This window comes from Diceros bicornis, chromosome 11 (genome assembly GCF_020826845.1).
Source record: "Diceros bicornis minor isolate mBicDic1 chromosome 11, mDicBic1.mat.cur, whole genome shotgun sequence".
NCBI classification, from domain to species: Eukaryota; Metazoa; Chordata; class Mammalia; order Perissodactyla; family Rhinocerotidae; genus Diceros; species Diceros bicornis.
Genome location: NC_080750.1, coordinates 70,850,551 through 70,877,875, shown reverse-complemented (window position 1 = coordinate 70,877,875; position 27,325 = coordinate 70,850,551). Strand labels below are relative to the sequence as shown.

General features: G+C 43.5%; 1 protein-coding gene across 2 annotated transcripts in view; it reads right to left on the bottom strand.

Moving 5' to 3' along the window:
• Positions 1-27,001, bottom strand: part of LOC131411548 (tumor necrosis factor receptor superfamily member 10A-like) — a 48,116-nt gene extending 21,115 nt beyond the window's left edge. For both annotated transcript variants that reach the window (XM_058550525.1, XM_058550526.1), the window contains exons 1-2: positions 26,724-27,001; positions 10,277-10,325 (exon numbers count right to left, since the gene is read on the bottom strand). In XM_058550525.1, the coding sequence (XP_058406508.1) occupies positions 10,277-10,325; positions 26,724-26,924 (250 nt within the window). In that variant the 5' untranslated portion in view covers positions 26,925-27,001. The remainder of the gene's footprint in view (positions 1-10,276; positions 10,326-26,723) is intronic.
• Positions 27,002-27,325: the final 324 nt, after the last annotated feature.

Below are 27,325 nucleotides of genomic sequence, written 5' to 3'. Positions count from 1 at the left end.
GCAGGTCTTAATGAAAATGACTGATTTCCCTGGAAGAAGAGGGAATTCTGCCAGCAGACTGCCTTTGGACCCAAACTGCAGCATCAATTTTTCCCTGAGTCTCAGCCTGCTGGCCTACTTCTGGATTTTGGACTTCACAAGTGCACGAGCAATTCTTGAAAATAAATCTCTGTCTCTCTATATATACAATTTCTATTGGTTCTGTTTCTCTGGAGAATACCGACTAAACCAGCTTTTGGTACTGAGAGTGATTCTAGAAAAACAGAATGTTAAGGATGAGTTTTCTGGGGTTTCTGGAAGGGGTTCTCTAATCTATTTAGACTTAAAGGCACTAATGACTCTATTTCCTGTAGTAAAAAGTGTACCGATAGTCCATGGCATGATGTGGCAATATTGATAGGCAAAACATCACCACTGAATACTCCTAATCAAATACGTATAAGGGACAAGGTCAACCATTTATATGACTCCTTTGAACTTAAAAAATTGTGGTAAAAAATATAACTTTCAGTTTACCACCTTCACCATTTTTAAGTGTACATTTCAGCAGTGTTACGTGTATTCATATTGTTGTACAACAGATCTCCAGAACTTTCCATCTTACAAAACTGAAACTCTGTATCCATTAAGACTAATCCCCCTCCCTACTCCTTCCAGCCCTTGGCAGTCATCTTCCCACTTTCTGTTTCTATGATTTTGAGTACTTTAAATACTTATAACAGTGGAATCACACAGGATATGTCCTTTCATGACTGGCCTATTCTGCTTAGCATAATGTCTTTGAGGTTTAACTATGTCATAGCATGTGACAGTATTTCCTTCTTTTTTAAGGCTTCATAATACTCCATTCCATCTACATAACACATTTTCTTTATCCATTCATCTGTTGATGGTCATCTGGGTTGCTCCCACCTCTTGGTTATTGTGAAGAATGCCACTGTGAACATGAGTGTACAAATAGCTCTTCCAGATCCTGCTTTCAATTCTTTTGGATACCTATCCAGAAGTGGAATTGCTGCATCATATAGTAATTCTATTTTAAATTTTGAGTAACTCTCATACTGCTTTTCATAATGGCTGCATCATTTTACATTCCCACCAACAGTGCATGAGGGTTCCAAAATTTCTGCATCCTCCCTAACACTTGTTATTTCCTGTTCTTTTGGTAGTGGCCATCCTAATGAGTGTGAGATGATAGCTCATTGTGTTTTGACTTGCATTTCTCTTATGATTAATGATGTTGAATATCTTTTCATGTTTGTTGGCCATTTGTATATCTTCTTTGGAGAATTATCTACTCAAGTCCTTTGCTCATTTTTTAATCAGGTTATTTTTGATGTTGTTGAGTTGTAGCAGTTCCTTATATTCTCTGGATATTAATCCCTTATCAAATATATAACTTGCAAATACCATTCAGTAGGTTGCATTTTTACTGTTGATTGTTTCCTTTCACGCTTAGAGTTTGATCTAGTCCCATTTGTCTGTTTTTGCTTTTGTTACCTGATACCTTTGAACTTTTTTGTAAAACCAATGAACAAAATGAGATTGGCTGCCTGCTCCTAATTTTGCTGGACAAAATGGGGACAGAAAACAATGAACTTAGGGATTTGAATTCCCAGCTCAAGCTCCGCATAATGACCTGAAATCTTCTGTGTCTGCCCTGAAAGAGACTCTTATCTCCTGTAGTTGCAGATCTGAGACTGCTGAAAACCAAATCCAGTATCCAGTGGCTGAATTACAATGCAAATGGTGCACTGTACTCCAAAATAACTACTTGACTTTTCCAATTTAAACAGACAGAACCTGGGAAATATGTATGGGAATGGATATTAAGGTTGTGGCATAATGGTAGAAGGAACATAAAGCTAGGTCAGGCCAAATTTATTGATATGGGTCCACTAAGCAGAGATTCTGGACTACTGTTGCAGCTTTGGGAGTTATAAAGGGCTCTAATTGATTGGTTGCTTGGCTGAAACATGAACTAAAAGGTGGCTCATAGTAAACGAACTTGAAATGCCAGATCTGCCTTGGTATACTGTACAGGAAGGGATTCAAAGGCTGAGAGAGATTGGAATGTTAGAGTGGGTTTGACATTTAAGACCTGCTCACCCACTCTGGGCTGGTCCAGAGGACACACCTTTCACTATGACTCTGAGAAATAAACTTGTGAGGGGAAATAAATTTGTGAAGGATCCTCAGCATCCTTGAAGAGCTCTGTGATCACTCTTCTCGATAGGCCAGAAAGTACCATGGGAATTGCTGTCACTGAATTGGGAAAACTAAATGTAATGGGGGGTGACTGGGTCCCAAGGTGGCAGGAGCCAAGTGGCGGCACTCAATCGACAAAGGCAAAGTGGGTGTGGTTATTGAATGGACAGCAGACTCAAAGTAGCAATCAGAATACTCTGACTCACAGAGACCTATGGCGTTGGTGAGTTGATTGTGGTGTTCCTAGAACTGAAATAGTTGGAAAATCTACAAATTCGTACTTGATCCGTATAAGCAGAAAAGTTCTAGGTCAAGTGAACAAAAGTCTAACTTGAATCATAAAAACAGAGTCATGGTCCCTCAATCAATTCCCAGACTTGAGCCAGTTTACAGACCCAGACCCCTTGAATGAAGGGGAATCTGAGTACTCTTTGAGGAAAAACCTTAGTATACTGCCAAAAGTTTATACTGCTAATCTTTCTCCCAGCCTTCCTCAAAGGGACTTACAGCCTTTTACCAGAGTGACTGTGCATTGAGGAAAAGGAAATAATCAGACTTTTTAGAGACTGCTGGACCCTGGCTCTGAACTGACACTAATTCCAGGAGATCCAAAACATCACTGTGGTCAATGAGTCAGAATAGGGGCTTATGAAGGTCAGATGAATGACAGAGTTTTAGCTCAGGTCCACCTCATAGTGGGTCCAGTGGGTCCCCAAACACATCATGTCATGATTTCCCGAGTCCTGAATGCGTAATTGGGAGAGACATACTCAGCAACTGGCTGTTTCCCCATATTAGTTCCCTAAGATATAGAATGAAGGCTATTAGATGAAAAAGACCAAGTAGAAGCCTCTAGAACTGCCTCTAGGTAGGAAAATAGTAAATCAAAAGCAATACTGTATTCCTGGAGGGACCGCAGAGATTAGTGCCACCATTAAGGACTTGAAGGATGCAGGGGGATGATTCCCACCACATCCCCATTCAGCTGGCCTATCTGGCCTGTGCCAGAGACAGATGGATCTTGGAGAATGACAGTGGATTACTGGAAGCTTAACCATTGCAGCTGCAGTATCAGATGTGGTTTCATTGCTTGAGCAAATTAACACACACTCTGGTACCTGCTATGCAGCTATTGATCTGGCAAATGCTTTTTTCTCCACATCTGTTAGTAAGGCCACTAGCTGGCAAGGCCAGCCATATGCCTTCACTGTCCTACATCAGGGGTACATCAACTCTCCAGCCTTATGTCATAACTTAGTTCGCAGGGATCTTGATTGCCTTTCCCTTCTATGAGGTATCACACAGGTTCGTTACATTGATGACATTATGCTGATTAGACCTAATGAGCAAGAAATAGTAAGTACTCTAGACTTACTGCTAAGATATTTGCATGTCAGAGGGTGGGAAATAAATCCGACAAAAATTCAGAGGGCTTCTACCACACTGACATGTCTGGGGTCCAGTGGTGTGGGGTATGTTGAGATATCCTTTCTAAGGAAAAGGATAAGTTGTTGCATCGGCTTCTCCTACAACCAAGAAAGAGCCACAATGCCCAGTGTGCCTATTTGGTCTTAGAGGCAACATATTGCTCATTTTGATGTGTTATTCTGGCCCGTTTACTGAGTGATCCAAAAAGCTGCTAATTTTGAGTGGTGCCCACAACAAGAGAAGACTAAGCAACAGGTCAGTGCTGCTCTGCCACTTGGGACATATAGCCCAGCAGATCCAATGGTGCTTAACGTATCAGTGGCAGATAGGGATGCTGTTTGGAGCCTTCAGCCAGCTGCTATGGGTGAAGCTCAGCGCAGGTTCTTAGGATTTTGGAGCAAAACCCTACCATCCTCTGTGGATAACTACTCTCCTTTTGAGAAACAGCTTTTGGCCTGCTTCTGGGTCTGAGTAGATACTGAATGGTTAATTATAGGTTACCAAGTTACCATGTGACCTGAGCTGCCCATCATGTAGTTATCTGACCCACCAAGCCACAAAGTTGGGCATGCAAAGTAGCACCCCATTATTAAATGGAAAGGGTATATACGAGATTGAGCTCGAGCACGCCCTGAAGGCACAAGGAAGTTACATGAAGAAGTGGCCCAAATGCCCATGGTAGCCACTGCTGGTACACTGCCTTCTTTCTTCCAGCCTGTTCCTATGGCCTTTGGGGATTTCCCCAATCAGTTGCCAGAGGAAGAGAAAACTAGGGCCTGGATTACAGATAGTTCTGCATGATATACAGGCATCACCCGGAAGCGGACAGCTACAGCACTACAGCCCCTTTCCGGGACATCCTTGGACAGTGGTGAAGGGAAATCCTTCCAGGGGCAGAACCTCTGGTTATTCATTTTGCTTGGAAGAAGAAATGGCAGACGTGCTGATTCACGGACTGTGGACAATGGTTTGGCTGAATGGTCAGGGACTTTATAGGAACATGATTGGAAAACTGGTGACAAGGAAGTCTGGGGAAAAGGTATGTGGATAAACCTCTCTGAACAGGCAAAAAACGTGAAGATATTTGTGTCCCATGTCAATGCCCACCAAAGGATGACCTCAGCAGAGGAGGATTTTAATAGTCAAGAGGATAGGATGACCTGTTCTGTGGACACCAGTCAGTCCCTTTCCCCAGCCACCCCTATCATCGCTCAGTGGGCTCATAAACAAAGTGGCAATGGTGGCAGGGATAGAGGTTATACATGGGCTCAGCAACATCACCTCCACACACAAAGGCTGACCTGGCTATGGCCACAGCTGAGTGTCCAATCGGCCAGCAGCAGAGACAAACTCAGCCCCTGATATGGCACCATTCCCCAGAGTGATCAGCCAGCCACCTGGCGGCAGGTTGATTACACTGGATCACTTCCACCATGGAAAGGGGCAACATTTTGTTCTTACTGGATTAAACACTCTGGATATGGATTTACCTTCCCTCCATGCAATGCTTCTGCCAAAACTACAATCCATGGGATTACAGAATGCCTTATCCACTGTTGTGGTATGCCACACCCTGTTGTTCTGTTCAAGGAACTCACTTGACAGTAAATGAGGGGCAGCAATGAGCCCACGCTCAAAAAATTCCCTGGTTTTACTACGTTCTCCATCACCCTGAGTCAGCTGGCTTGACAGAATGGTGGAATGGCTTTTTGAAGACTTAGTTAAAATGCCAGGTAGGTGGCAATATCTTACATATCTGGGACAAGGTTCTCCAGGCGACTATATATGCTCTGAATCAGTGTCCAATATATGGTACTGTTTCTTCCACAGCCAGGATGCATGGGTCCAGGAACCAAGAGCTGGAAATGGGAGACACCACTCACTATTACCCCTAACCATCCACTAGCAAAATTTTGCTTCTTGTTCCCACGACGTTGTGCTCTGCTGGCCTAGAGGTCTTAGTTCCAGAGGGAGGAATGCTTCCACCACAGGACAACAACGATTCCACTGAACTGGAAGTTAAGACTGCCACTCAGCCACTTTGGGATCCTCACGCCTCTGAGTTATCAGGCAGAGAAGTTACTGTGCCGACTGGGCGCCTGACCCCGATTACCAAGGAGAAACGGGACTTGAAGTACACAGTGGAGGTAAGGAAGATCATGTCTGGAGTACAGGAGATCCCCCTGGGACTTTCTTAGTATTACCACGCCTGTGATCAAAGTCAATGGAAATCCATAACAACTCAATTCAGGCAGGACTCCTAATGACTCAGACCCTTCAGGAGTGAGGTTTGGGTCACCCTACCACACATAGAGCCATATCAGCTGAGGTGCTTGCTGTGCGCAGGGGAAATGCAATGGGTAGTGAAGGAGGTAGTTATAAATACCAGCTGTGACTGTGTGACCAGTTACAGAAACAAGGACTGTAATTGTTACGAATATTTCTTCTTTATTACGTTATGCCTATGTTTTTGTATGTCTATATGTTAAGCAAATATCTTTGTTTTCTTCCCTCTCTTATCCCATTATCATATTACATAAGATGTGTTGACTTCGTATCATAGTACTTAAGTGTTGTTAACTTACATCATAGTATTTAAGTTATGGGACGTCGAGGACAAGAGTAAACACAACCCAAGGACATTGCATCTTCTTCTGAGGAAAGGGTTAGTGTGCTTTCAGAGGTGTGCAGCATACATGCATCATGTCAGACAGAACTATGACCTTCTTATTGTCTTTATTTGGAGATCAAGCATGGTTAGAAAGATTTCTTTTTTTTTTTTTTTATAATTTTATTTATTTATTTATTTTTCCCCCCAAAGCCCCAGTAGATAGTTGTATGTCATAGCTGCACATCCTTCTAGTTGCTGTAAGTGGGACGCGGCCTCAGCACGGCCGGAGAAGCGGTGCGTTGGTGCGCACCTGGGATCCGAACCCGGGCCGCCAGCAGCGGAGCGCACGCACTTAACCGCTAAGCCACGGGACCGGCCCAGAAAGATTTCTAAATCTTCTAAAATTCTGTATTTGTCAGGGTTCTCCAGAGAAATAGAACCAACAGAGAGAGAGAGAGAGAGAGAGTATGTGTGTATAGAAAGAGAGAGATTTTTATTATTTTTTATTTTTTAATTTTTTTAAATTTTTTGTTTATTGCAGTAACATTGGTTTATAACATTGTAAAAATTTCAGGTGTACATCATTATACTTCTATTTCTGCATAGATTACATCATGTTCACCACCAAAATACTAATTACAACCCATCACCACACACATGTACCGAATTATCCCTTTTACCGTCCTCCCTCCCCCTTCCCCTCTGGTAACCACCAATCCAATCTCTGTCCCTATGTGTTTGTTTATTGTTGTTATTATCTACTACTTAATGAAGGAAATCATACGGTATTTGACCTTCTCCCTCTGACTTATTTCACTTTGCATTATACCCTCAATGTCCATCCATGTTGTCACAAATGGCTGGATTTCATCGTTTCTTATGGCTGAGTAGTATTCCATTGTGTATATATACCACATCTTCTTTATCCATTCGTCCCTTGATGGGCACTTAGGTTGCTTCCAAGTCTTGGCTATTGTGAATAACGCTGCAATGAACACAGGGGTGCATGTACCTTTACAAATTGGTGTTTTCAAGTTCTTTGGATAAATACCCAACAGTGGAATAGCTGGATCATATGGTAGTTCTATCCTTGATTTTTTGAGGAATCTCCATACTGTTTTCCATAGTGGCTGCACCAGTTTGTACTCCCACCAGCAGTGTATGAGAGTTCCCTTCTCGCCACATCCTCTCCAACACATGTTGTTTCCTGTCTTGTTAATTATAGCCATTCTGATGGGCGTGAGGTGATATCTCATTGTAGTTTTGATTTGCATTTCCCTGATAGTTAATGATTTTGAACATCTTTTCATGTGTCTGTTGGCCATCTGTATATCTTCTTTGGAGAAATGTCTGTTCAGGTCTTTTGCCCATTTTTTAATTGGGTTGGTAGTTTTTTTGTTGTTGAGATGCATGAGTTCTTCATATATTTTGGAGATTAGAGAGATTTTTATTTTAAAGAACTGGTTCACACAACTGTGGAGGCTAGCAAATTCAAAGTCCACAGGGTAGGCCTTCTGGCAAGAGTTGTAGTTTGAGTCTGAAGGCAGTGAGCAGGCAGAACTCCCTTTTCCTCCAGGGAAGTGAGCCTTTTTCTATGAAGACCTTCAGATGATTGGAGGAGGCCCACCCACATTAAGGAGGCTAAAATGCTTCACTCAAAGTCTACCGATTTAAATGGTAATCTCCTCCAAAAACATACCTTCACAGAAACATATAGAAAACTGTTTGACCAACTATCTGGGCACCACAACCTAACCAAGCTGACACATAAAATTAAACATCACAAGTCCCCCCTTGTAAACTTGGCACCCACACACATCTCCATAAGGTCTATGTAAATGGGCACACGCTGTACAAAGATGTGATCTATGACACAACATAAAAGAGGAGAGATGCAGATGTATAGGAGCACAGGGGTTCGGATTCCATTGAAGTTATGTCAGTTTTATAAAAAGTAAGTTTTATCAGCTTAAGATGGTAATTGTAACCTCCAAAGTAACCACTCAGAAAATAATTAAAAAATAAACACAAAAGGAAACAAGAAAGGAATCAAAATGGTACTACAAAAAATCAACTAAATAGAAAAAAAGGCACAAAGGTGGAATTGAGGAACAAAATACATAAGACGTAAGGAAAACAAATATCTAAGGGGCAGAAGTCAGTCTTACCTTATCAGTAATTGTGTTAAATATAAATAGTTTAAACTCTCCAGTTAGAAGGCAGAGATCTTCAGAATGGAGAGAAACAAACAAAAAAGCCCCCATAATCCTTCTACATACTGTCCCTGAGTTTCCTGATTTACTTTTATCAATATTGAAAGATGCTCTAAAAAACCTAACTTACACAGACTTAATAATGTATTATCATGATGCCAATTTATATCAATGATAAAAATGTGACTATTTAATAATAGTGCTGGGCATCTAGCAAGACTGCTGCAAAATAAAGTGTCTTTCTTTTTTTTTCTTTTTGTGAGGAAGATCAGCCCTGAGCTAACATCCATGCTAATCCTCCTCTTTTTGCTGAGGAAGACCGGCTCTGAGCTAACATCTATTGCCAATTCTCCTCCTTTTATTTTTTTTTCCCTAAAGCCCCAATAAATAGTTGTACGTCATAGTTGCATAGCCTTCTAGTTGCTGTATGTGGGACGTGGCCTCAGCATGGCCGTGGAAGCAGTGCATCGGTGCGCGCCCGGGATTCCAACTCGGGCCGCCAGTAGCAGAGCGCGTGCACTTAACTGCTAAGCCACGGGGCCGGCCCCTAAAGTGTCTTTCTTACTCTCTTCTTACAAGAAAATAAAGTCTGGGTGAATCAATGACTTAATTATAAAATAGGAAACCACGAAACTACTGCAAATATATAGGAGAACTCTTTCTTACCAGTTTGTAGAGGGAAAGGATGTCTATGTCCCTTGTCCTTCCTAATCTGCCCACGACTCTGCTCACCACCCTGGTCAAGCCCACCCATCTCGCCCCCGGACCACAGCAACTGGCGCCCGAAGATCTCCTGCTTCTGCAGTTTCCTTTGTGCGTTTGTCTGGGCTGGGCTCCTCCCTCTCCACATCCTGACACCTTGACGAGGTGCTGTGGAATGTGGGCTCGCCCTAACGGAAGGGCACAGGAGCCTTTCCTAGGATCACACAGTCACAGAAAGGAAATCAAATTCTTCAAGGGATTTTAAGCACCCCTAGTGCTACTCTTGCCAGCTCTGGACGCCCTTGTGCAGGAGATCAATCCTAACTCAACCAAGTGGAGAGAGGAGACAGGCACGAGGCAGAGCCCCAGCCAACCACCACGCCAGACGTGGTTCCTGCGGCCTTTCCCCACGCTCACAGAACCACAGGGAACACAGACACCCCACCAGGTAGAAAACCGAGGGGTGCGCTTCACAGACATGCCATGGAAGGTGCTCCACCGGTTCTAGTCTTGCCCCCTTTCAATCCAAGAGTGGGTGCTAAAAATACAAATCCGATCCCATCAGTCCTCTGCCTAAAACGTTTCACAGGTGTCCCTTGCTCAAAAATAAATCCCATGTTCCCTCCATGGTGTCCAGGGCCCTGTGTGATCTGCCCCTACCTGTCCCTCTGAACTCTTCACCCTCCTCTCTCCCCAGCTGCCCCCTAGCTTTGCTCAAACAAACCCCTGCACCTGCCCCCTGGGGCAATAGTTCCTGGGGGCCCTTCAGGAGCACCCACCTGGCTCTCTGCACCAAAGAAAGTGGCTCTCTGCATGAAAGTCACCCTCCCCAGGAGGTCTCACCAACCCGGTCTCTGTCCCACCCATCACTCAATTATCCTCACAGTTCCTAGCATGCCTCTCTGACTGTCACGTTCATCCTCTGTCTGGACCATCCCAAAAGGAGAGCTCCAAGGGCAGGAGCCTTGTGCCCTCTGCTAGCACAGTGCCTGGCACACAGAAGACATCCAGTAAATTCCTGTGGAATAAAGAACCAGGAATCACAGGAATAGAAGACTGGAAGGGTGTGGAGACAGAGTGAGGTAAAGAGTTAGAGATCAGTCTTAGAATGTACCTGGTGGACACTTGTCTTGCTGGGTTACCATGGCGGAGGCAGCTGGGACCTGTGGGGACAAAGCAGGGCCAGGCATGAGTGGCTTCCAGACTCTCACCTTCCCAGGATCCATTTCACATTCTCTTCACCTCACCTCGAAAACTAAGCGGAACTTCCACCTTTCTTCCAGCTCTGAACTCTCACATATTTTTTTGTACTTATGTTTGTCCCTCATGATTTGGGGCTAGGGAAGTAACATACACTTGGAAAACTCTTCTTTATCCTTTTCTCTTATTACAAAAGAAAACATGTTTATTCCAGAAAATATGAGCAAATTTTTTTTTGTGAGGAAGATCAGCCCTGAGCTAACATCTGATGCCAATCCTCCTCTTTTTTGCTGAGGAAGACCGGCCCTGAGCTAACATCTGTGCCCATCTTCCTCTGCTTTACATGGGATGCCGCCACAGCATGGCCTGACAAGCGATGTGTCGGTGCACGCCCGGGATCCGAACTTGCGAACCCCAGGCCGCCAAAGCGGACGGCGCGCTTAACCGTTGTGCCACCGGGCTGGCCTCAAGTTAAGTTTTTATAAGAATACAAAAACCACATGGTCCCCTCAACTAGAAGTAGCATCCTTTAATATTTTGTCTTACTTAGTTCCACTATATCTCCAGATGTGTGAATACTCTCTCTCTCCCTCTCTCTCTTACACAAACACACACAAAATTTTACAAGTGAGAGTTATACAACACGCAAACTTTGAAAAAATCAGGATACAAGATCAAACATTAAATAATGAATTTCTCATTTAAAAAGGTTCCTGAGACATCTAGACCAATGGAGTAGAACACACAGCCCAGAAATAAACTGTTGCATATATTGTCAAATGATTTTTAACAAACGGTACCAAAACCACTTCCCCATTGGGAAAGGAAAATTTTTTCAGCAAATGATCTTGTGAAAACTGAATATCTATATGCAAAAAAATGAACTGGGACACTTACTTTATACCATATACAAAAGCTAACCTCAAATGTGTCAAAGATCTAAACATAAGAGTGAAAACTATAAAACTCCTAGAAGATAACATAGGGGCAGTTCTTCATGACCTTGGATTTGGCAATGGTTTCTTGGATATGACACCAAAAGCACAGGCAACATATGAAAAAAATGCTCAAATTGGGCTATATCAAAATTTACAACATCTGTGCATCAAAGAATACAATCAACAGAGAGAGAGGGCAATCCACAGAATATTTGCAAATCATATATCTGATAAGGGTTTAGTATCCAGAATAAATAAAGAACTCCTACACACAACAATAAACAACCTGATGTAAAAAATGGGCAGAAGATTTGAATAGACATTTTTCCAAAGAAGATATACAAACGACTAATAAGCATATGAAAAGATGCTCAATATCTCTAATCATTAGGGAAATGTGAACCAAAACCAAAATGAGATGCCATCACACACCCATTAGGATAGCCACTTTTAAAAAAAAAAGACAAGAAAGAAACCAAGAAAACAGAATGATCAGAGAAAAACATCAGTAAAGTCATAACAGATTTGAGCAACGTGAACCACTTTGTCTTAATGGACGTTCAGAGCAGACGTGCAACATCTACTGAAGACTCATTCTCTTCTATGAACATGGTACTTTCACCAAGATAGATGCTATTCTGGGCTATAAAGTCCAAATACATTCAAAAGGAGTGAAATCATATCACATATATTCTCTGATCTCAATGATATTAAAGTGGAAATCAATAATAACATCCAGGAAGACCTTCAATGCAACTCAAACCACATAGGAATACCACCTTACACTCATTGGGATGGCTACTATCAAAAAAGAAAGAAAAAAAGGAAAGAAAGAAAATAAGTGTTGGCAAGGATGTGGAGAAACTGGAAGCCTTGTGCACTGTTGATGGAAATGTAAAATGATGCAGCTGCTATGGAAAACAGTCCGGTGGTTTCTCAAAAAATTAAAAAAGGATTACCATATGATCCAGCAATTCCACTCCTGGGTATATAAACAAAAGTATTGAAATCGTGCACTCAAAGATATTTGTACACCCATGTTCATAGAAGCATTATTCACAATAGCCAAAACGTGGGAGTGACTGAAGTGCCTATGGACGGATGAATGGATAAACAAAACGCAGTATATCCATACAATGGAATAGTATTCACTTTAAAAATGAAGGAAATTCTGACACATGCTACAACATGGATGAGCCTGGAGGACATTATGCTAAATGAAATATGCCAATCACAAAAAGAAATACTGTAGCATTCCACTCATATGAGGCACCTGGAGTAGTCAAATTCATAGAGACAGAAAGTAGAATGTGGGTTGCCACGGGCTGGGTAGAGGGGGGAACTGGAAGTTGTTTAACGGGTATAGAGTTTCAGTTTTGCAAAATGAATATAGCTCGAGAAACTGGTGGCACAACAATGTGAAGGCAGTTAATACAACTGAACTGTACACTGAAAAGTGGTAAATTTTATTTGATGTATATTTAAAATTTAAAAATTAAAAAAATTTTTTTAAAAATTTATATTTTAATTGAAAAAAATTTTAAAGGTGCCTGACAAGCTGACCCTAATAGAACCTATCAGTGTCCCACCAAATACCAGAGTCACAGAAAAGTGACAATACAGTGATTTGTATCATGATCTCTGAGCTACAGTTGACCTAAGAACAATTGGAGAAATCTGAATGGGGTCTGAGAATTAGGTAATCGTAATGTATTGACGTTATTGTTTGATGTTACCAGGGAGAATGTTCTTGTTTGTAGGGAGCACACACTAAAGCGTTGAGGAATGATGCTCATCATGTTATTATCTAGTTTTCAGATGGTTTAGAGAAAAGCTTTTCTATAGTTTTTGCAACTTTTCTGTAATATTGAGAGTGTTTTAAAATAAAAAGTTAAATTAAGAAAGCAAGTCAGAACAAAAACATTTTTTTGAGCTCAGTTCAACCGACTGTATCTAAACAAGATAAAACGCAGCTTTCTTCCACATAACGGCTGGTCAGGCATTTGCTGACAGCAAAGCTCACGTGTCCCTCACGTGAGGGACACGTGAGCCTCCCTTGTCCAGGCTGGGCCTCCTCTGAGTCCAGGCAATGTCAGTCTCCTTTCTCTGCTCTCACAACGCTATTCCCTCCTGTGTTTACTGGCTCCCTCTCTCATCGACTCTTTCCCTGAACATTTGATTATGAAATTTTTACACACTCAGTAGAATTTAAAGATTTGTACAATGAACACCCACAAACAGTGAAATGCATATTTTCTAAGTGTACCATTCAACGAGTTTACCAGTTCACACACGGGTGTAACACAAATCCTCTATGTAGATCATAGAACACAGCATTACCACAGAAAAGTCCCTCGTGCCCTTCCTTTGGTAATCCGAATGCAAAACATCATCCCAAAAGGCGACTATTTCTCCAGCATAGAATGAGTCTTCAGTAGACATAGCATGTCTGCACGTCTGCTCTACGAACGCCAATTAAGTCGGGATGGTTGACAGTGTTTGGATCTCTCATGACTTTACTGAGTTGTATTCATCTAATCATTTTATCAGTTGCTGAGAAAGGTGTGCTAAGACCTCCATTTAATCCTGTACAGGTTTGCTTCATGCATTTTGAAGTTCTATTATTAGGCACACACGCACTGATGATTATTACGACTTACTGATGAATTAACCCTTTAACACCACAAAAGGTCACTCCTTGTCTCTGGGAATATTCTTCGCCCTAAATCAATTTCATCTGATGTTAAGATAACAGAAGTTTCCTTAGGTTTACTACTTGGATGTACTTTTTTTCCATCTCCTTACCTTCAATATACCTGTGTCTTGCCTCTAAATTGCATCCCTTATTGACAGTATATAGTTGGGTCTTGCTTTTTCATTCATTCTAGCCATTTCTACTTTTGAATTATACTGATTTGGTGATAAGGCTGAAATAGATCTATAATTTTACCATTTATTTTCTGTTTGTCCAGTCCATTTTTTTCCTGTTCCTCCTTCTCTGCAAAGTTTAATATTAATGAAATATTTTTTAGAATCCCACTTTAATTGTGTGTTGTTAAATTCTTTTTATTGATGTCTTAATAGTTTATAACATTGTGAAATTTTAGTTGTACGTTATTGTTTGTCAGTCACCATATAAATGCCTCCCTTCCGTCCTGTGACTACCCCGCAACCCCTTTACCCCTGATAACCACCAAACAGTTCTCTCTGTCCGTGTGTTAGTTTATATTCCACGTATGAGTGAAATCACGCAGTCTTTGTCTCTCTGGCTTATTTCACTCAACGTAATACCCTCCAGGTCCATCCATGTTGTTGCAAATGGGACAATTTTGTCTTTTTTATGGCTGAATAGTATTCCATTGTATATGTATACCACATCTTCTTTATCCAATCATCAGTTGAGGGACACTGGGGTTGTTTCCACTTCTTGGCTATAGTGAATAATACTGCAATGAACATAGGGGTGCATAAGCCTCTCTGGATTGTTGATTTCAGGTTCATTGGATAGATTCCCAGTAGTGGGATAGCTGGATGATAGGGTATTTCTATTTTTAATTTTTTGAGGAATCTCCATACTGTTTTTCATAGAGGCTGCACCAGTTTGCATTCCCTCCAGCAGTGAAGGAGGGTTCCTGTTTCTCCATAGCCTCTCCAACATTTGTTGTTTTCTATCTTGGTGATTATAGCCATTCTAATGGGTGTAAGGTGATATCTTAGTGTAATTTTGATTTGCATTTCCCTGATGATTAGTGATGTTGAACATCTTTTCATGTGCCTGCTGGCCATCTGTATATCTTCCTTGAGAAAGTATCTGTTCATATCCTCTGCCCATTTTTTGATGAGGTTGTTTGTTTTTTGTTGTTCAATTGTGTGTGTTCTTTATATATTATGGAGATTAACCCCTTGTCAGATATACAATTTGCACCATATTTTCTCCCAGCTGGTGGGTTGTCTATTCATTTTGATCCTGGTTTCATGTGCCTGGTTTTCAGCTGTTTAATCTGATGAAGTCCCACTTGTTTACTTTTTCTTTTGTTTTCCGTGTCTGAGTAGATGTGCAATCCAAAAAGATCCCTTTATGACCGATGTCAAATAGTGTACTGCCTATATTTTCTTCCAGGAGTTTTATAGTTTCAGGTCTCACCTTCAGGTCTTTAACCATTTTGAGTTAATTTTTGTGTATGGTGAAAGAAGATGGTCTACCCTCATTCTTCTGCATGTGGCTGTCCAGTTTTCCAAGCACCATTTATTGAAGAGACTTTCCTTTCTCCATTACATGTTCTTAGCTCCTTTGTTGAAAACTAGCTGTCCATAGATGTATGGGTTTATTTCTGGGCTTTCAACTCTGTTCCATTGATCTGTGTGTCTGTTTTTGTACCAGTACCATGCTGTTTTGATTACTATCACTTTGTAGCATATTTTGAAGACTGGGATTGTGATGCCTCCAGCTTTGTTCTTTTTTCTCAGGATTGCTTTAGCTGTTCGGGACCTTTTGTTGCCCCATATGAATCTTAGTATTCTTTGTTCTATTTCCATGAAGAACGTCATTGGGATTCTGATTGAGATTGCATTGAATCTGTAGATTGCTTTAGGTAGTATGTTTATTCTTCCAATCCATGTGCATGCAATATTTTTTCATTTCTTTATGTCACCATTGATTTCTTTCAATAATGTCTTATAGTTTTCAGTGTATAGGTCTTTCACCTCCTTGGTTAAATTTATTCCTAGATATTTTATTCTTTTTGTTGCGATTGTAAATGGGATTATCTTTTTGAATTCTCTTTCTGTTAGTTTGTTATTAGCATATAGAAATGCAACTGATTTTTGTTAAGTTGATTTTGTAGCCCGCAACTTTGCTGTAGTTGTTGATTATTTCTAATAGTTTTCCAATGGATTCTCTAGGGTTTTCTATATATAAGATCATGTCATCTGCAAATAGTGAGAGTTTCACTTTTTTGTTGCCTATTTGGATTCCTTTTATTCCTTTTTCTTGCCTAATTGCTCTGGCCAAAACCTGCAGTACTATATTGAATAAGAATGGCAAGAGTGGGCACCCTTGTCTTGTTCCTGTTCTCAGAGGAATGGCTTTCAGACTTTCCCTGTTGAGTATGATGTTGGCTGTGGGTTTGTCATATATGGCCTTTATTATGTTAAGGTACTTTCCTTCTATACCCATTTATTTGAGAATTTTTATCATAAATGGATGTTGGATCTTGTTAAATGCCTTCTCTGCATCTATTGAGATGATCATGTGGTTTTTATTCCTCATTTTGTTAATGTAGTGTATCACGTTGACTGATTTGCGGATGTTGAACCATCTCTGTGTCCCTGGTATAAATCCCACTTGGTCATGGTGTATGATCTTTTTAACATATTACTATATTTGATTTGCCAATATTTTGTTTAGGATTTTTCCACCTATGTTCATCAGTGGCCTGTAATTTTTCTTCTTTGTATTGTCCTTGTCTGGCTTTGGTATCGGGGTGATCTTGGCCTCCTAGAATGTGTTAGGAAGTGTTCCATCTTCCTCTATTTTTTGGAATAGTTTGAGAAGGATAGGTATTCAGTCTTCTTTGAATGTTTGGTAAAATTCTCCAGAGAAGCCATCTGGCCCTGGATTTTTATTTTTTGGGTTTTTGATTACTGTTTCAATCTCTTTACTTGTGACTGTCTATTCAGATTCTCTATTTCTTCTTGGTTCAATTTTGGGAGATTGTATGAGTCTAAGAATTTATCCACTTCTTCTAGATTGTCCAATTTATTGGCATATAGTTTTTCATAGTATTCTCTTATAATTCTTTGTATTTCTGTGGTATCCATTGTAATTTCTCCTCTTTCATATCTAATTTTATTTATTTTAGTCTTCTCTCTTTTTTTCTCAGTGAGTCTGGCTAAGGGTTTGTCAATTTTGTTTATCTTCTCAAAGAACCAACTCTTTGTTTCATTGATCCTCTCTACTGGTTTTTTGGTTTCAATTTCACTTATTTTTGCTCTAATTTTTATTATTTCTCTCCTTCTACTGAATTTGGGCTTTGTTTGTTCTTCTTTTTCTAGTTCTGTTAGGTGTAGTTTGAGGTTGCTTATTTGGGCTTTTTCTTGTTTGTTAAGGTGGGCCTGTATTGCTATGAGTTTTCCTCTAAGGACTGCTTTCTGTGCATCCCATATGAGTTGGTATGGCGTATTTTCATTTTCATTTGTCTCCAGACAGTTTTTGATTTCTCCTTTAATTTCTTTGATGATCCATTTGTTGTTCAGTAGCATGTTGTTTAATCTCCACATCTTGGTCACTTTCCCACTTATTTTCCTGTAGTTGATTTCTAGTTTCACAGCATTATGGTCAGAAAAGATGCTTATTATGATTTCAGTCTTAAATTTATAGAGGCTTGCTTTGTTGTCCAACATATGGTCTATCTCTGAGAATGTTCCCTGCGTGCTTGAGAAGAATGTGTAGTCTGCTGTTTTTGGATAGGGTGCTCTGTATATGCCTAAGTCCATCTCATCTAGTTTTTCATTTAAGTCCACTATTTCCTTATTGACTTTTTGTCTGGATAATCTATCCACTGATGTAAGTGGGGTGTTACGATCTCCTACTATTATTGTGTTGTTGTTAATATCTCCTTTTAGGTTTGTTAATAGCTGCTTTATGTACTTTGGTGCTCCTGTGTTGGGTGCACATATATTTATAATTGATATGTCTTCTTGGTGGAGTGTCCCTTTTTTCATTATATATTGCCCCTCTTTGTCTCTCATTACCTGTTTTATCTTGAAGCCTACTTTGTCTGATATAAGTATGGCAACACCTGCTTTCTTTTGTTTGCCATTAGCTTGGAGTATTGCCTTCCATACTTTCACTCTGAGCCTGTGTTTGTCTTTTGAGCTGAGATGTGTTTCCTGGAGGCAGCATATTGTTGGGTCTTGCTTTTTAATCCATCCTGCCACTCTGTGTCTTTTGACTGGAGAATTCAATCCACTTACATTTAGAGTGCTTATCAATATATGAGGGCTTAATGTTGCTATTTTTTCGCTCATTTTCCAGTTTTTTTTGCATTTCTTTTGTTTCTCATCCCATGTATTTTGGATTGGTAGTTTGGTAGTTCTGTATGATGTCTCTTTTAGTTTTCTCTTTATTTATCATATGTGAGTCTGTTCTGATTATTTGTTTAGTGGTTACCTTGAGGTTTGTATAAAAAATCTCATGGATGAGATAGTCCATTACCTGATGACCTCTTATTTCCTTAGACTAAGCCGATTCAATCCCTTTCCACTTCCTCTTCTAAGTTATTATTGTCACAGCTGATTCCATCTTGTGTTGTGAGTGCGTGTTTAAAGTGATGAGGTTATATTCATTTTTGGTGTTTTATTTCCCTTAATCTTTGATTTTTATAATTAAGTGCTTGCTAACCTATTCTGATAGAGAGCTGCAATTTTTCTGATTTTGTCTACCTATTTTTCTCCTTACTTGAAGTTTTGTATCCCCTTTCTCTTTTCTTCAGGCATGAGGGCCTTCTTGAGCATTTCTTGTAGTGGGGGTCTCGTGGCCATGAACTCCCTTAGCTTTTGTTTATCTGGGAAAGTTATTATTTCTCCAACATACTGGAAGGATATTTTTGCTGGATAGAGTATTCTTGGCTGAAAGTTTTTGTCTTTCAGAATTTTGAATATATCATTCCAGTCTCTCTTAGCCTGTAAAGTTTCTGTTGAGAAATCTGCTGAAAGCCTGATGGGAATTCCTTTATACGTTATTTTTTGTTTTTATCTAGCTGCCCTTAATATTGTTTTTTTGTCACTGACTTTTCCCAGCTTTACTACTATATGCCTTGGAGAGGGTATTTTCATGTTGATATATTTAGGCAACCTATTGGCTTCATTCACTGGTATGTCCAGCTCCTTCCCCAGATTTGGGAAGTTCTCGGCTATTATTTCCTTGAATAAGCTCTCTGTTCCTTTTTCCCTCTCTTCTCCCTCAGGAATACCTATAATCCTTATGTTGCATTTCCTAATTGAGTTGGATATTTCTTGGAGAACTTCTTCATTTCTTTTTAGTCTTAGTTTTCTCTCCTCCCCTATCTGGAGCATTTCTGCATTCCTATTCTCAATAATGCCAATTCTTTACTCCATATTGTCAGCTCTGTTCTTTAAAGATTCCAGATTTTCCTGTATCTCCTCCATTGTGTTTTTTATCTCCAACATTACTGATTGGTTTTTCTTTATGGTTTCAATCTCTTTTGTGAAGAAATTCCTGATTTCATTGAAATGTCTATCTGTGATATCTTGTAATTTGTTGAGCTTTTTTATGATATCTATTTTGAATTCTCTGTCTCTTAGGTTATAAATTTCCGTGCCTTCAGGGTTTATTTCTGGGTGGTTGTCATTTTCCTTCTGGTCTGGAGATTTAATATATTTTTGCAGTGTGCCTGCTGATGTTGGCTTGTTTTTCCTCATCCTAAAAATATCTGGTCGCAGTTTCCACCTGCCACCACTGGGTGGGGGTCAAGAGCTGTGCATTCTGAGCCCACTGTGATCTGTGGGCACTCTGGCTGATGGGTTGTGCTGAAGCGCCAGGTGTGTTGGGGGGAGGGGCTCTCTTTCGCCTGCGTGATCCTGGGGAGCTACTCATTCTTCCCTCGTTATCTGCTTTCCTGGGGTACTCAGATGTCAATGGCATCCCTGCAACAGTTCCCTCTCCTCTGTATGGGAATTTCCCACAGGCTATTTGAAAACTTGGAGAAGGACGGTTTTCCGGCTGAGGGCACCCCCTCCCACCCCTCTTTCTGGGATCCATGTGGACCCGGAGTTGCCGATGGAAATGGGAGGGGGAGGATTTCTCCTTATCTCTCCTCGCTTCCTCCAGGGGCTCCAACACATCCACTCTCAGATGTGTGGCTGTGTGGGTCTCTCAGAGGTTTTTTTGTGTTGTGTGAGTATCTTTTGTTGGTATGCGAATGTGGTTTTTGTTGTATCTTGTCGAGGGAGAGTCTATGAGGAGAGCTCACTCCACCATGATGTTGATGTCTGTTGTTTAATTATTAAACACTTTTCTCCCCATTTACTCTTTAGTTTTGTTAATGACCTCTGCCAGCTCCCAAGTTAGGAACCTAGAATCCACCTTGAATCCTTTTCCCTCCTCTTACCAAGCCCATCGCATCGCCTGCCTTGTGTTATCATGATCATCTGCCTCAGATCCAGATCTGCTGCCACTTTCCTCTTTCAGGCTGACAGAACCTAACCATGCAACCTAACCACTAGTCCATGTGCCAAATGCTGCTCAGGCCATGTCTGAGTTGTGGAAATTAATAAAAGAAACCTTAACGAAATTAGAATTGGGAAGGCCTGTAGGGGGAGCTCTCATGCCCTATCATACATTGTCAATTACTCCAAACAAGAAGAGACATGAAATAAAACTAGTTATTACTGAAGGAAGATATCTCTCTGGCAACAGCCCAGCCAATGAGAAATGCTACAGCCCAGCCAATGAGAAGCCATGGCCACCCTGAACTGTTACTTTCCCCCAGTGGACCTTCCTTTAACAGCCCCTACCTATTCCCCCTTTTTCTATTAAAGCAAACTCCTCTTCTTTGTTTTCCGAATTTGCCTATGGTTCACCATAGAGGCACATTCCCAATGCAATTCTTTTGGCTATTCCTGAATAGAGTCATTTTGAGGGTAAAATAGAAAGTGAATTTGATTTTTAAGTTGACAGAGTTCACACATCTAATCCACCATCCCCTGGGCAAACACTTACCTATAAGTGAGCTGATTTGCCCAGGGCCCACCCAGTAAAGACTTGACACCAGGCTCTAGGAGCCTATGGACCTGGGTAATTCCTCAGTATTATATTTAGCTACCTCTGTTCTCAACCTGCCTGTCATATTTCCCACCACTCACATTAAATACACTCTAGAAAGGATGAGGAAATCATATCAGCATTAGTCCAGGCATCTTAGAACCCAAGTTATCCACTCACTCAGGAAGGGCAGGGCTGGAGCCTGGGTGGTGACACTGCACAAGGCCCTGGAGAGCGTCAGGGACAAGACATGGCCCTTCCTTTCCCCAGGACAGTTCCCAGTCACAGGGAGCTGAGCCAGAGACACAGATAACCCCAAGGTCAACAAAGGTGAAAATAGCCTGGAGGGGCTGATCAGGCAGAGGTGACAAATGCCACGGGTGGCAGGGACACTGGTGGACATAGAGGGAAGAGTCCGCATGGACAGGGTCACTGACAGGAATGGCGTCCAAGTAAAAGGGGGGAGGGGACAAAACCAAGTGGGGGGATAGAGGCTTTCCAGTGTGTGGTCACCTCTGCTTGAGGGACCGAGGGTGTGGCCAGATCTGAGAGGCTGTGTTGGTCCACGTGTGTGTGTGCACGTGTGTGTGCGCGTACGAGAGAGCGAGACAGACAGAGAGACAGAGGGAATGAGACAGTGCGGCACTCAAGCAGCGTGGTCAAAGGAGAGAAGGAAAACGAAAAGGAAGGAGGCGGTATGTTCTGGTTCCTGTCCTGCGTGGACTGCTGAGCCTGCCTCATCCCAGAAATGAGTCATTAGCTGGGGGCTTTCCTTCCCTGGCTCCTCCCCAGAAATGACGCAAGCATTAGACTGTTCTGGAGCCAAGTCCGATCCTCATACTCCCTACGATTTCCTCACCAAAAATTAACTCAATCTCCTTTTTCTTCTCTAGGTTAACACACCCTGAAAGCTACACTGTTTATCTTAAACTTAGGGGTGATTCACAGGCTAATACATCAGTATCAGATCTGACCTCAAGGTTGTCCTGTGGCCTGAGATATGCCTCTGAGGTTTATGAGTTTTTTTTTTTAACTGTAGTAGGAAACTGAACTGAAAATCAAGTCATCTGGCTTCTTGTCCAGGGCCAGCCACTAAGCAGCTGCATGATCCTGGGAAAGTCACTTCCCCTCCTCTCTAAACTCATGTTACCTTTTTTGAAATAAGGGGTGGTACTAAATGACCTCTCAGGGACCCTCCAGCAGTGACCTTGTGCTGGCCGAGCACAGGCCTCATAGACGAGCACCAAATGCTGCACTGGGTCAGCAGGGGACCCAGTGACCCAACCTTTGGTGCTGCTGCCCCTGAGGCTGTTCACTGGCCTGCCTGCCCCTCCACCAGACCACTGGGTGACCTTCAGCAAGTCACCAAATTTATCTGTGTCTCACACTGCTCATCAGAGAACAAAGATAATCATAGTTCCTACATCTCGGCATTGTTGTGAGAATTAAATGAGTTCCTTATGTCTATGAAGTGCTGAGAACAGAGCTTGGCCCACGGTAAGTGCTGTATTTAAGCACAAGATGTGGTTAGTACAATCATTACTCACAAAGCTGATTTCAATCAAAACCACATCCACCATCCACCTATACCATAACCTGGGGCTTCACCTCTGTCAGAGGAAATTTATCTCCCCCAGGGCCCAGACACTCCGAGTGAAGGGCTCATCAACTCCTTGGGGGGTCAATAACAGTGGCCCCCCACCAACAAACAGAAGGGGAGCCCAGTGCTGGCCTTGGCGTACTGCAGGAAACTGCCCACAGTTTCCAGGCTGCAGCTCAGGGAGGGGGCACTGGAAGCTCTGGGCCTCTGCTGAGGAGGCACGGAGAGGAGTCCAAGAGGCCAAATGCAGCGCAGAGAACTGGGGAAGGAGAAGCTGCACAGAGAGGGCTCTGGAGACGTGCAGAGGGGCCCGTCCAGGGTCTGGGTGAGAGCTGATCTGTGCACACACGAGAGGGACCCACCCAGGCTGAGAAGAGACCACTGGAAATCAGCAGGCTGGACAAGGACCGAGGCTCACCAGGGCTGGGAAATGTCCATGTTCCCATCCACCAGAGCAGACAGACCGCAGAAGACGGTGTTGGCTAGTTACCAGAAGTTTACTGTTAACCAACCCTTAAGAGTGAACTAAACTCCAATGACCTAATAACGAAATTCTTCCACTTTAATACTGAAATTGTCCCTGTGTCTTACTTGTAAAAGTAGTCATTCCTATTTCCCCCCTCCCTCTCAGTCCCTCTCTACAGACTGGAGGTGAATCCCAGCCGAGACACTTGCCCTCTCTGAGCTGCAGTTTCTCATCTGCAAGCTGTAATTATCTCACCTCCCGCAAAGGTCCGAGGTGGTCGTCTAAAGTGTTAGCACCCTGGGGTGTTAGGCACAAGGCAGATCCTCTCTCCCTTCCCCATTTCTCACATACAACTGAACAGGAATGGCGGGAGATGCTGTTCCCAGGCCAAAATAGAGCTGATATTATAAAGGAGATCAGGCCTAAAATGCTGGAGACCCATTCCTACTGAGTCTCATTTTCTCCATATGAAACACAGGTGAAAACCATACCAAACTCCCTGTGTTGTTAGGAAAATTACACTGAATAACGGATGCTCAGTGCAGGACACAAGCTGCCCAACAGCTCATGCTCAGTGCACGTTACTGCCCCCAGGCCCCCTCCCTCACCTGGAAGGCAGAGCCCTGCTCCTCTTCCATCCCTGGCTAAGGGAAAGTGGTCCAAGAACCGGGACTGAGGCCTTCTCAGCAGGCGCTGGGTGACCAGCCACCTGCAGCCACAGGGACTGATGCGTTTCCTGCTCACTCCTCAGACTGCGCCTGTGCGGGGCCCTCAGCACAGGGACAACTGAGTCATTTGAGGATGCCAGGCCTGTGGCCCTGCAATGTCATTATGGTCATCACTTGACATTTGGGCTCCTCTGCGTTCCTCCACGACCTCCTCCAGCATTGCTCTCCTCCCTGTTCTTCAGAAGCTCCTGCCTCCACCACAGGGAGCCGAGACCAAGGTGCCAACACGAGCAGGTGGCAGCCACTGCTGGGCTGGACACCATGTGCCCTGTGGCCCTCCCAGCACCACAGTGGTGGACACCACCCGAGGATGGGATCTGTCCTCCCACACAGCCTCCCACGGCGCCCCCACGGCTCTCAGGGGTTCACAAAGGGCCCTGCAGACTTCTCCCCACTTCACACGGGAGGAAGCGGGGGCCACACCAGGGGCCCAAAGCTGGAAAGGAGTCGAGCAGGCCCGCTGTCTCCAGCTCCCACAGCAGGACTCACACAGCCTGACTCAGCCTCTGAGCCTCTGAGCCTCACAGCTCCTACTTTGATAGAGAGGGACCTGAAATGGGGCCATACCAGCACTGCAGACAAGGACCTGGGGCCAGGAGAGGGCTCAGCACTGGGCCCCATCTGATGTCACCCTTCCAACAGCCCGAGCACATGGGCCCCATCTCATTACAGGCAGGGCTGCGGTGGTAACTGGCCCCAGGTGACACAGCTCAAGGGCAGAGCTGGGATTCCAGTCCCCCTGCCGCCCTCCCCTGCAGCCTAATCCGGGTCTCCTGGTCACCTGCTCCCAGTCTCAGAAACCTCATGGATCGTTGAAATCTCTAAGAGCACCAACGAAGCAGAACCACAACTCTGTGGTGCACCATTCTTTATCTCTTGACTAGCAAAGAGTTAAAGTTCAGTGTAGTGAGGGTGTGAGGAGAGAGGAGTACCTGTGGACTCAGTGTGAGTGTAAAATGGTACAGCCTTCTTCTGGGGGACAGCTGGTCATTATCTACACAAAACTACAAAATTATCTGACCCGCTGACACAGCAATTCCACTTCTAGGGAGCCACCCCACAGCACACATGGAATATGGCACATACAAGGGCATATACTCAGTGCTGTGGAGTTAGCAAAAACAAAAACCGGATATAATCTAAGAAGATATTCGTGAGACAAGAGTAAAATAAACTGGTTCACCCATATGTGCTTTACCCATACAATAAAATACCATGCTGTTGTTAAAAAGAATAAGATAACTCTACATGTACTGACATAAAACAAATAATGGAATTTGTCACTAGTTTCACGATATAACAAAAGGGATCATGACTGAAAATGCATAAAATAAAGGCAAGAGTTGAGAAGGGATGAGAAGAGGAGTTTGGGATGTCAGAGGCCTAGGTCTCACGTTCCCCAAACCATAAAATTCAGATTTTTTACCTGTCTACACAGGTATCCTCACATTCACCCAGAGACACACCGACCTGATTCAAGTGAGCCATTCAGAAAGTAGCCTTAAACATGGGTCTCACATAATGCAAACTAAAATGTTAAAAATAAATTCTGTGATTATTTTGTGATTATAAATGTTATTGCTTCTCCGAATTTTTTTTTTTTTTTTTTTTGCTGAGGAAGACCAGCTCTGAGCTAACATCTATTGCTAATCCTCCTCGTTTTTTTTCTCCTCAAAGCCCCAGTAGACAGTCGTATGCCATAGTTGCACATCCTTCTAGTTGCCGGATGTGGGACGCGGCCCCAGCATGGCCGGAGAAGCAGTGCATCAGTGCGCGCCCAGCATCCAAACCCAGGCCGCCAGCAATGGAGCACACACTCAACCACTAAGCCATGGGGCTGGCCCTCCGAATTTTAAATTAATTTGTTACATGAAAATATTTTAAACTTCATGATATCTGCAATGTTGATTTGGCATTTAATTTTTGTTTTTTAAACACCTAAGGAACCTGAAAAGTGGGATGGGCCAGAGTTTCATCAACCCTACGCCGAAGTACACAGTTTTCCACATGGAGCTTTTTCAGGAAGTATGCAGTTTTCCACATGGAGTTTTTTGAGGATGGCAGTACCAGTTTGTGCTTGGAAAGCTTCACACCCCTTCTGAAGAATGGGGCACGGTCTGGATCCCTGACTAAGCGATGAATGGCTGTTTACACAGAGACTTTTCTGTGCGCAGGAACGTGACTAGAAGAAAGCTAGGAAACTGCTCCCCGCGCACACACGGGGGTCAGAACCCAAACGTGGGGAAGGCAGCAGAGTGGTCTCTTCGCGGGCTGCGGTTTAACCGACTTCGGATAAGTACGTTTTAGAATTTAAACGTAAGTGTAAAAAGGAAAAACAGCCCCCCCCCCCCCCCCCCCCCCCCGCCCCAGCGGACAGGGGTTCGCCAGTTCGGATCCTGGGCGCGGACTTACGCACCGCTCATCAAGCCTGAGGCGGCGTCCCATATAGAAGAGCTACAGCTCTAGAACTGTGATACACAACTATGTACTGGGGCTTCCGCGAGAAACAAGAAAAAAAAAAGAGGCAGATTGGCAACAGATATTAGCACAGGGCCAATCTTCCTCAAAAAAAAAAAAAAACAGTAAAAAGAATGAAAGAAAAGATAGCCTGCGCTTGCCCGGGAGTTTCCAACTATTCTGGAATTTACCCCTAGGCCAGCCAAGGACGGGGCGGGGGAGGGGCAGCCGGCGCCAGCTCTTCTCCTCTCCCCCCAGGTAGGTGCCGCTCTTCTCCGGACTCTGCCCACTGTTCGATCTGCCTGGACATGCCTCGGGCAGGCACCCGGCCGTGTCCCCCCTCTCCCCCTGCTCCTTCCCGGCCACCAGGCGCGCCTTCCGGACTCACCGGCAGCAGGACACCGAAGACGACGAAGACAAGGGTCCTGGGGCCCCGGAGCCGAGGCCTGGCTCCTCGCGCCGGCCTGGGACCTGGGGCGCGCCCCGCCCGGGCGCCCGAGGCGGCCGGTGCGCTCGGCCCGCGCTGCCCGGTGAGGTCAGGGAGCGCTCCTAGTTCCCGCCGCCGCTGGCTGAAACCTGGCAGAGGCATCAGGAATTACTCGGTGTGTTTCCCGGGGCGCTGGGACGTCCTGCAGGACGCGGGGTGTTGAGGATATTTGCTTTTTGGGACTGTGGCAGCCTGTTTTCTTATCTTTGACATTGCGTCAGCATGGTGTCAGCGGGAGGGGCGAATCGGAGCCAATAAGCAAACCTTCCCACAGGTTGGCAAGACTCGTGACTTCAGTGACGTGTAGATACATCCAGGCCCCGCCTGAGTGAGAGCCACACGCCCTCTGGGAGCACCGTTCGAAAGTGAGGCGGGATGTGGAAAGAAGGGTATTGTGGCAGCGGCTACCCCGGGGCGTGCAGTTCGTTTCTGGGTCCTGTCCACGCTAGGACAGGCACAGGAGGCGGGGGTGGAGGGTGGGGGGGACCTGGGGGGTAGGGGGG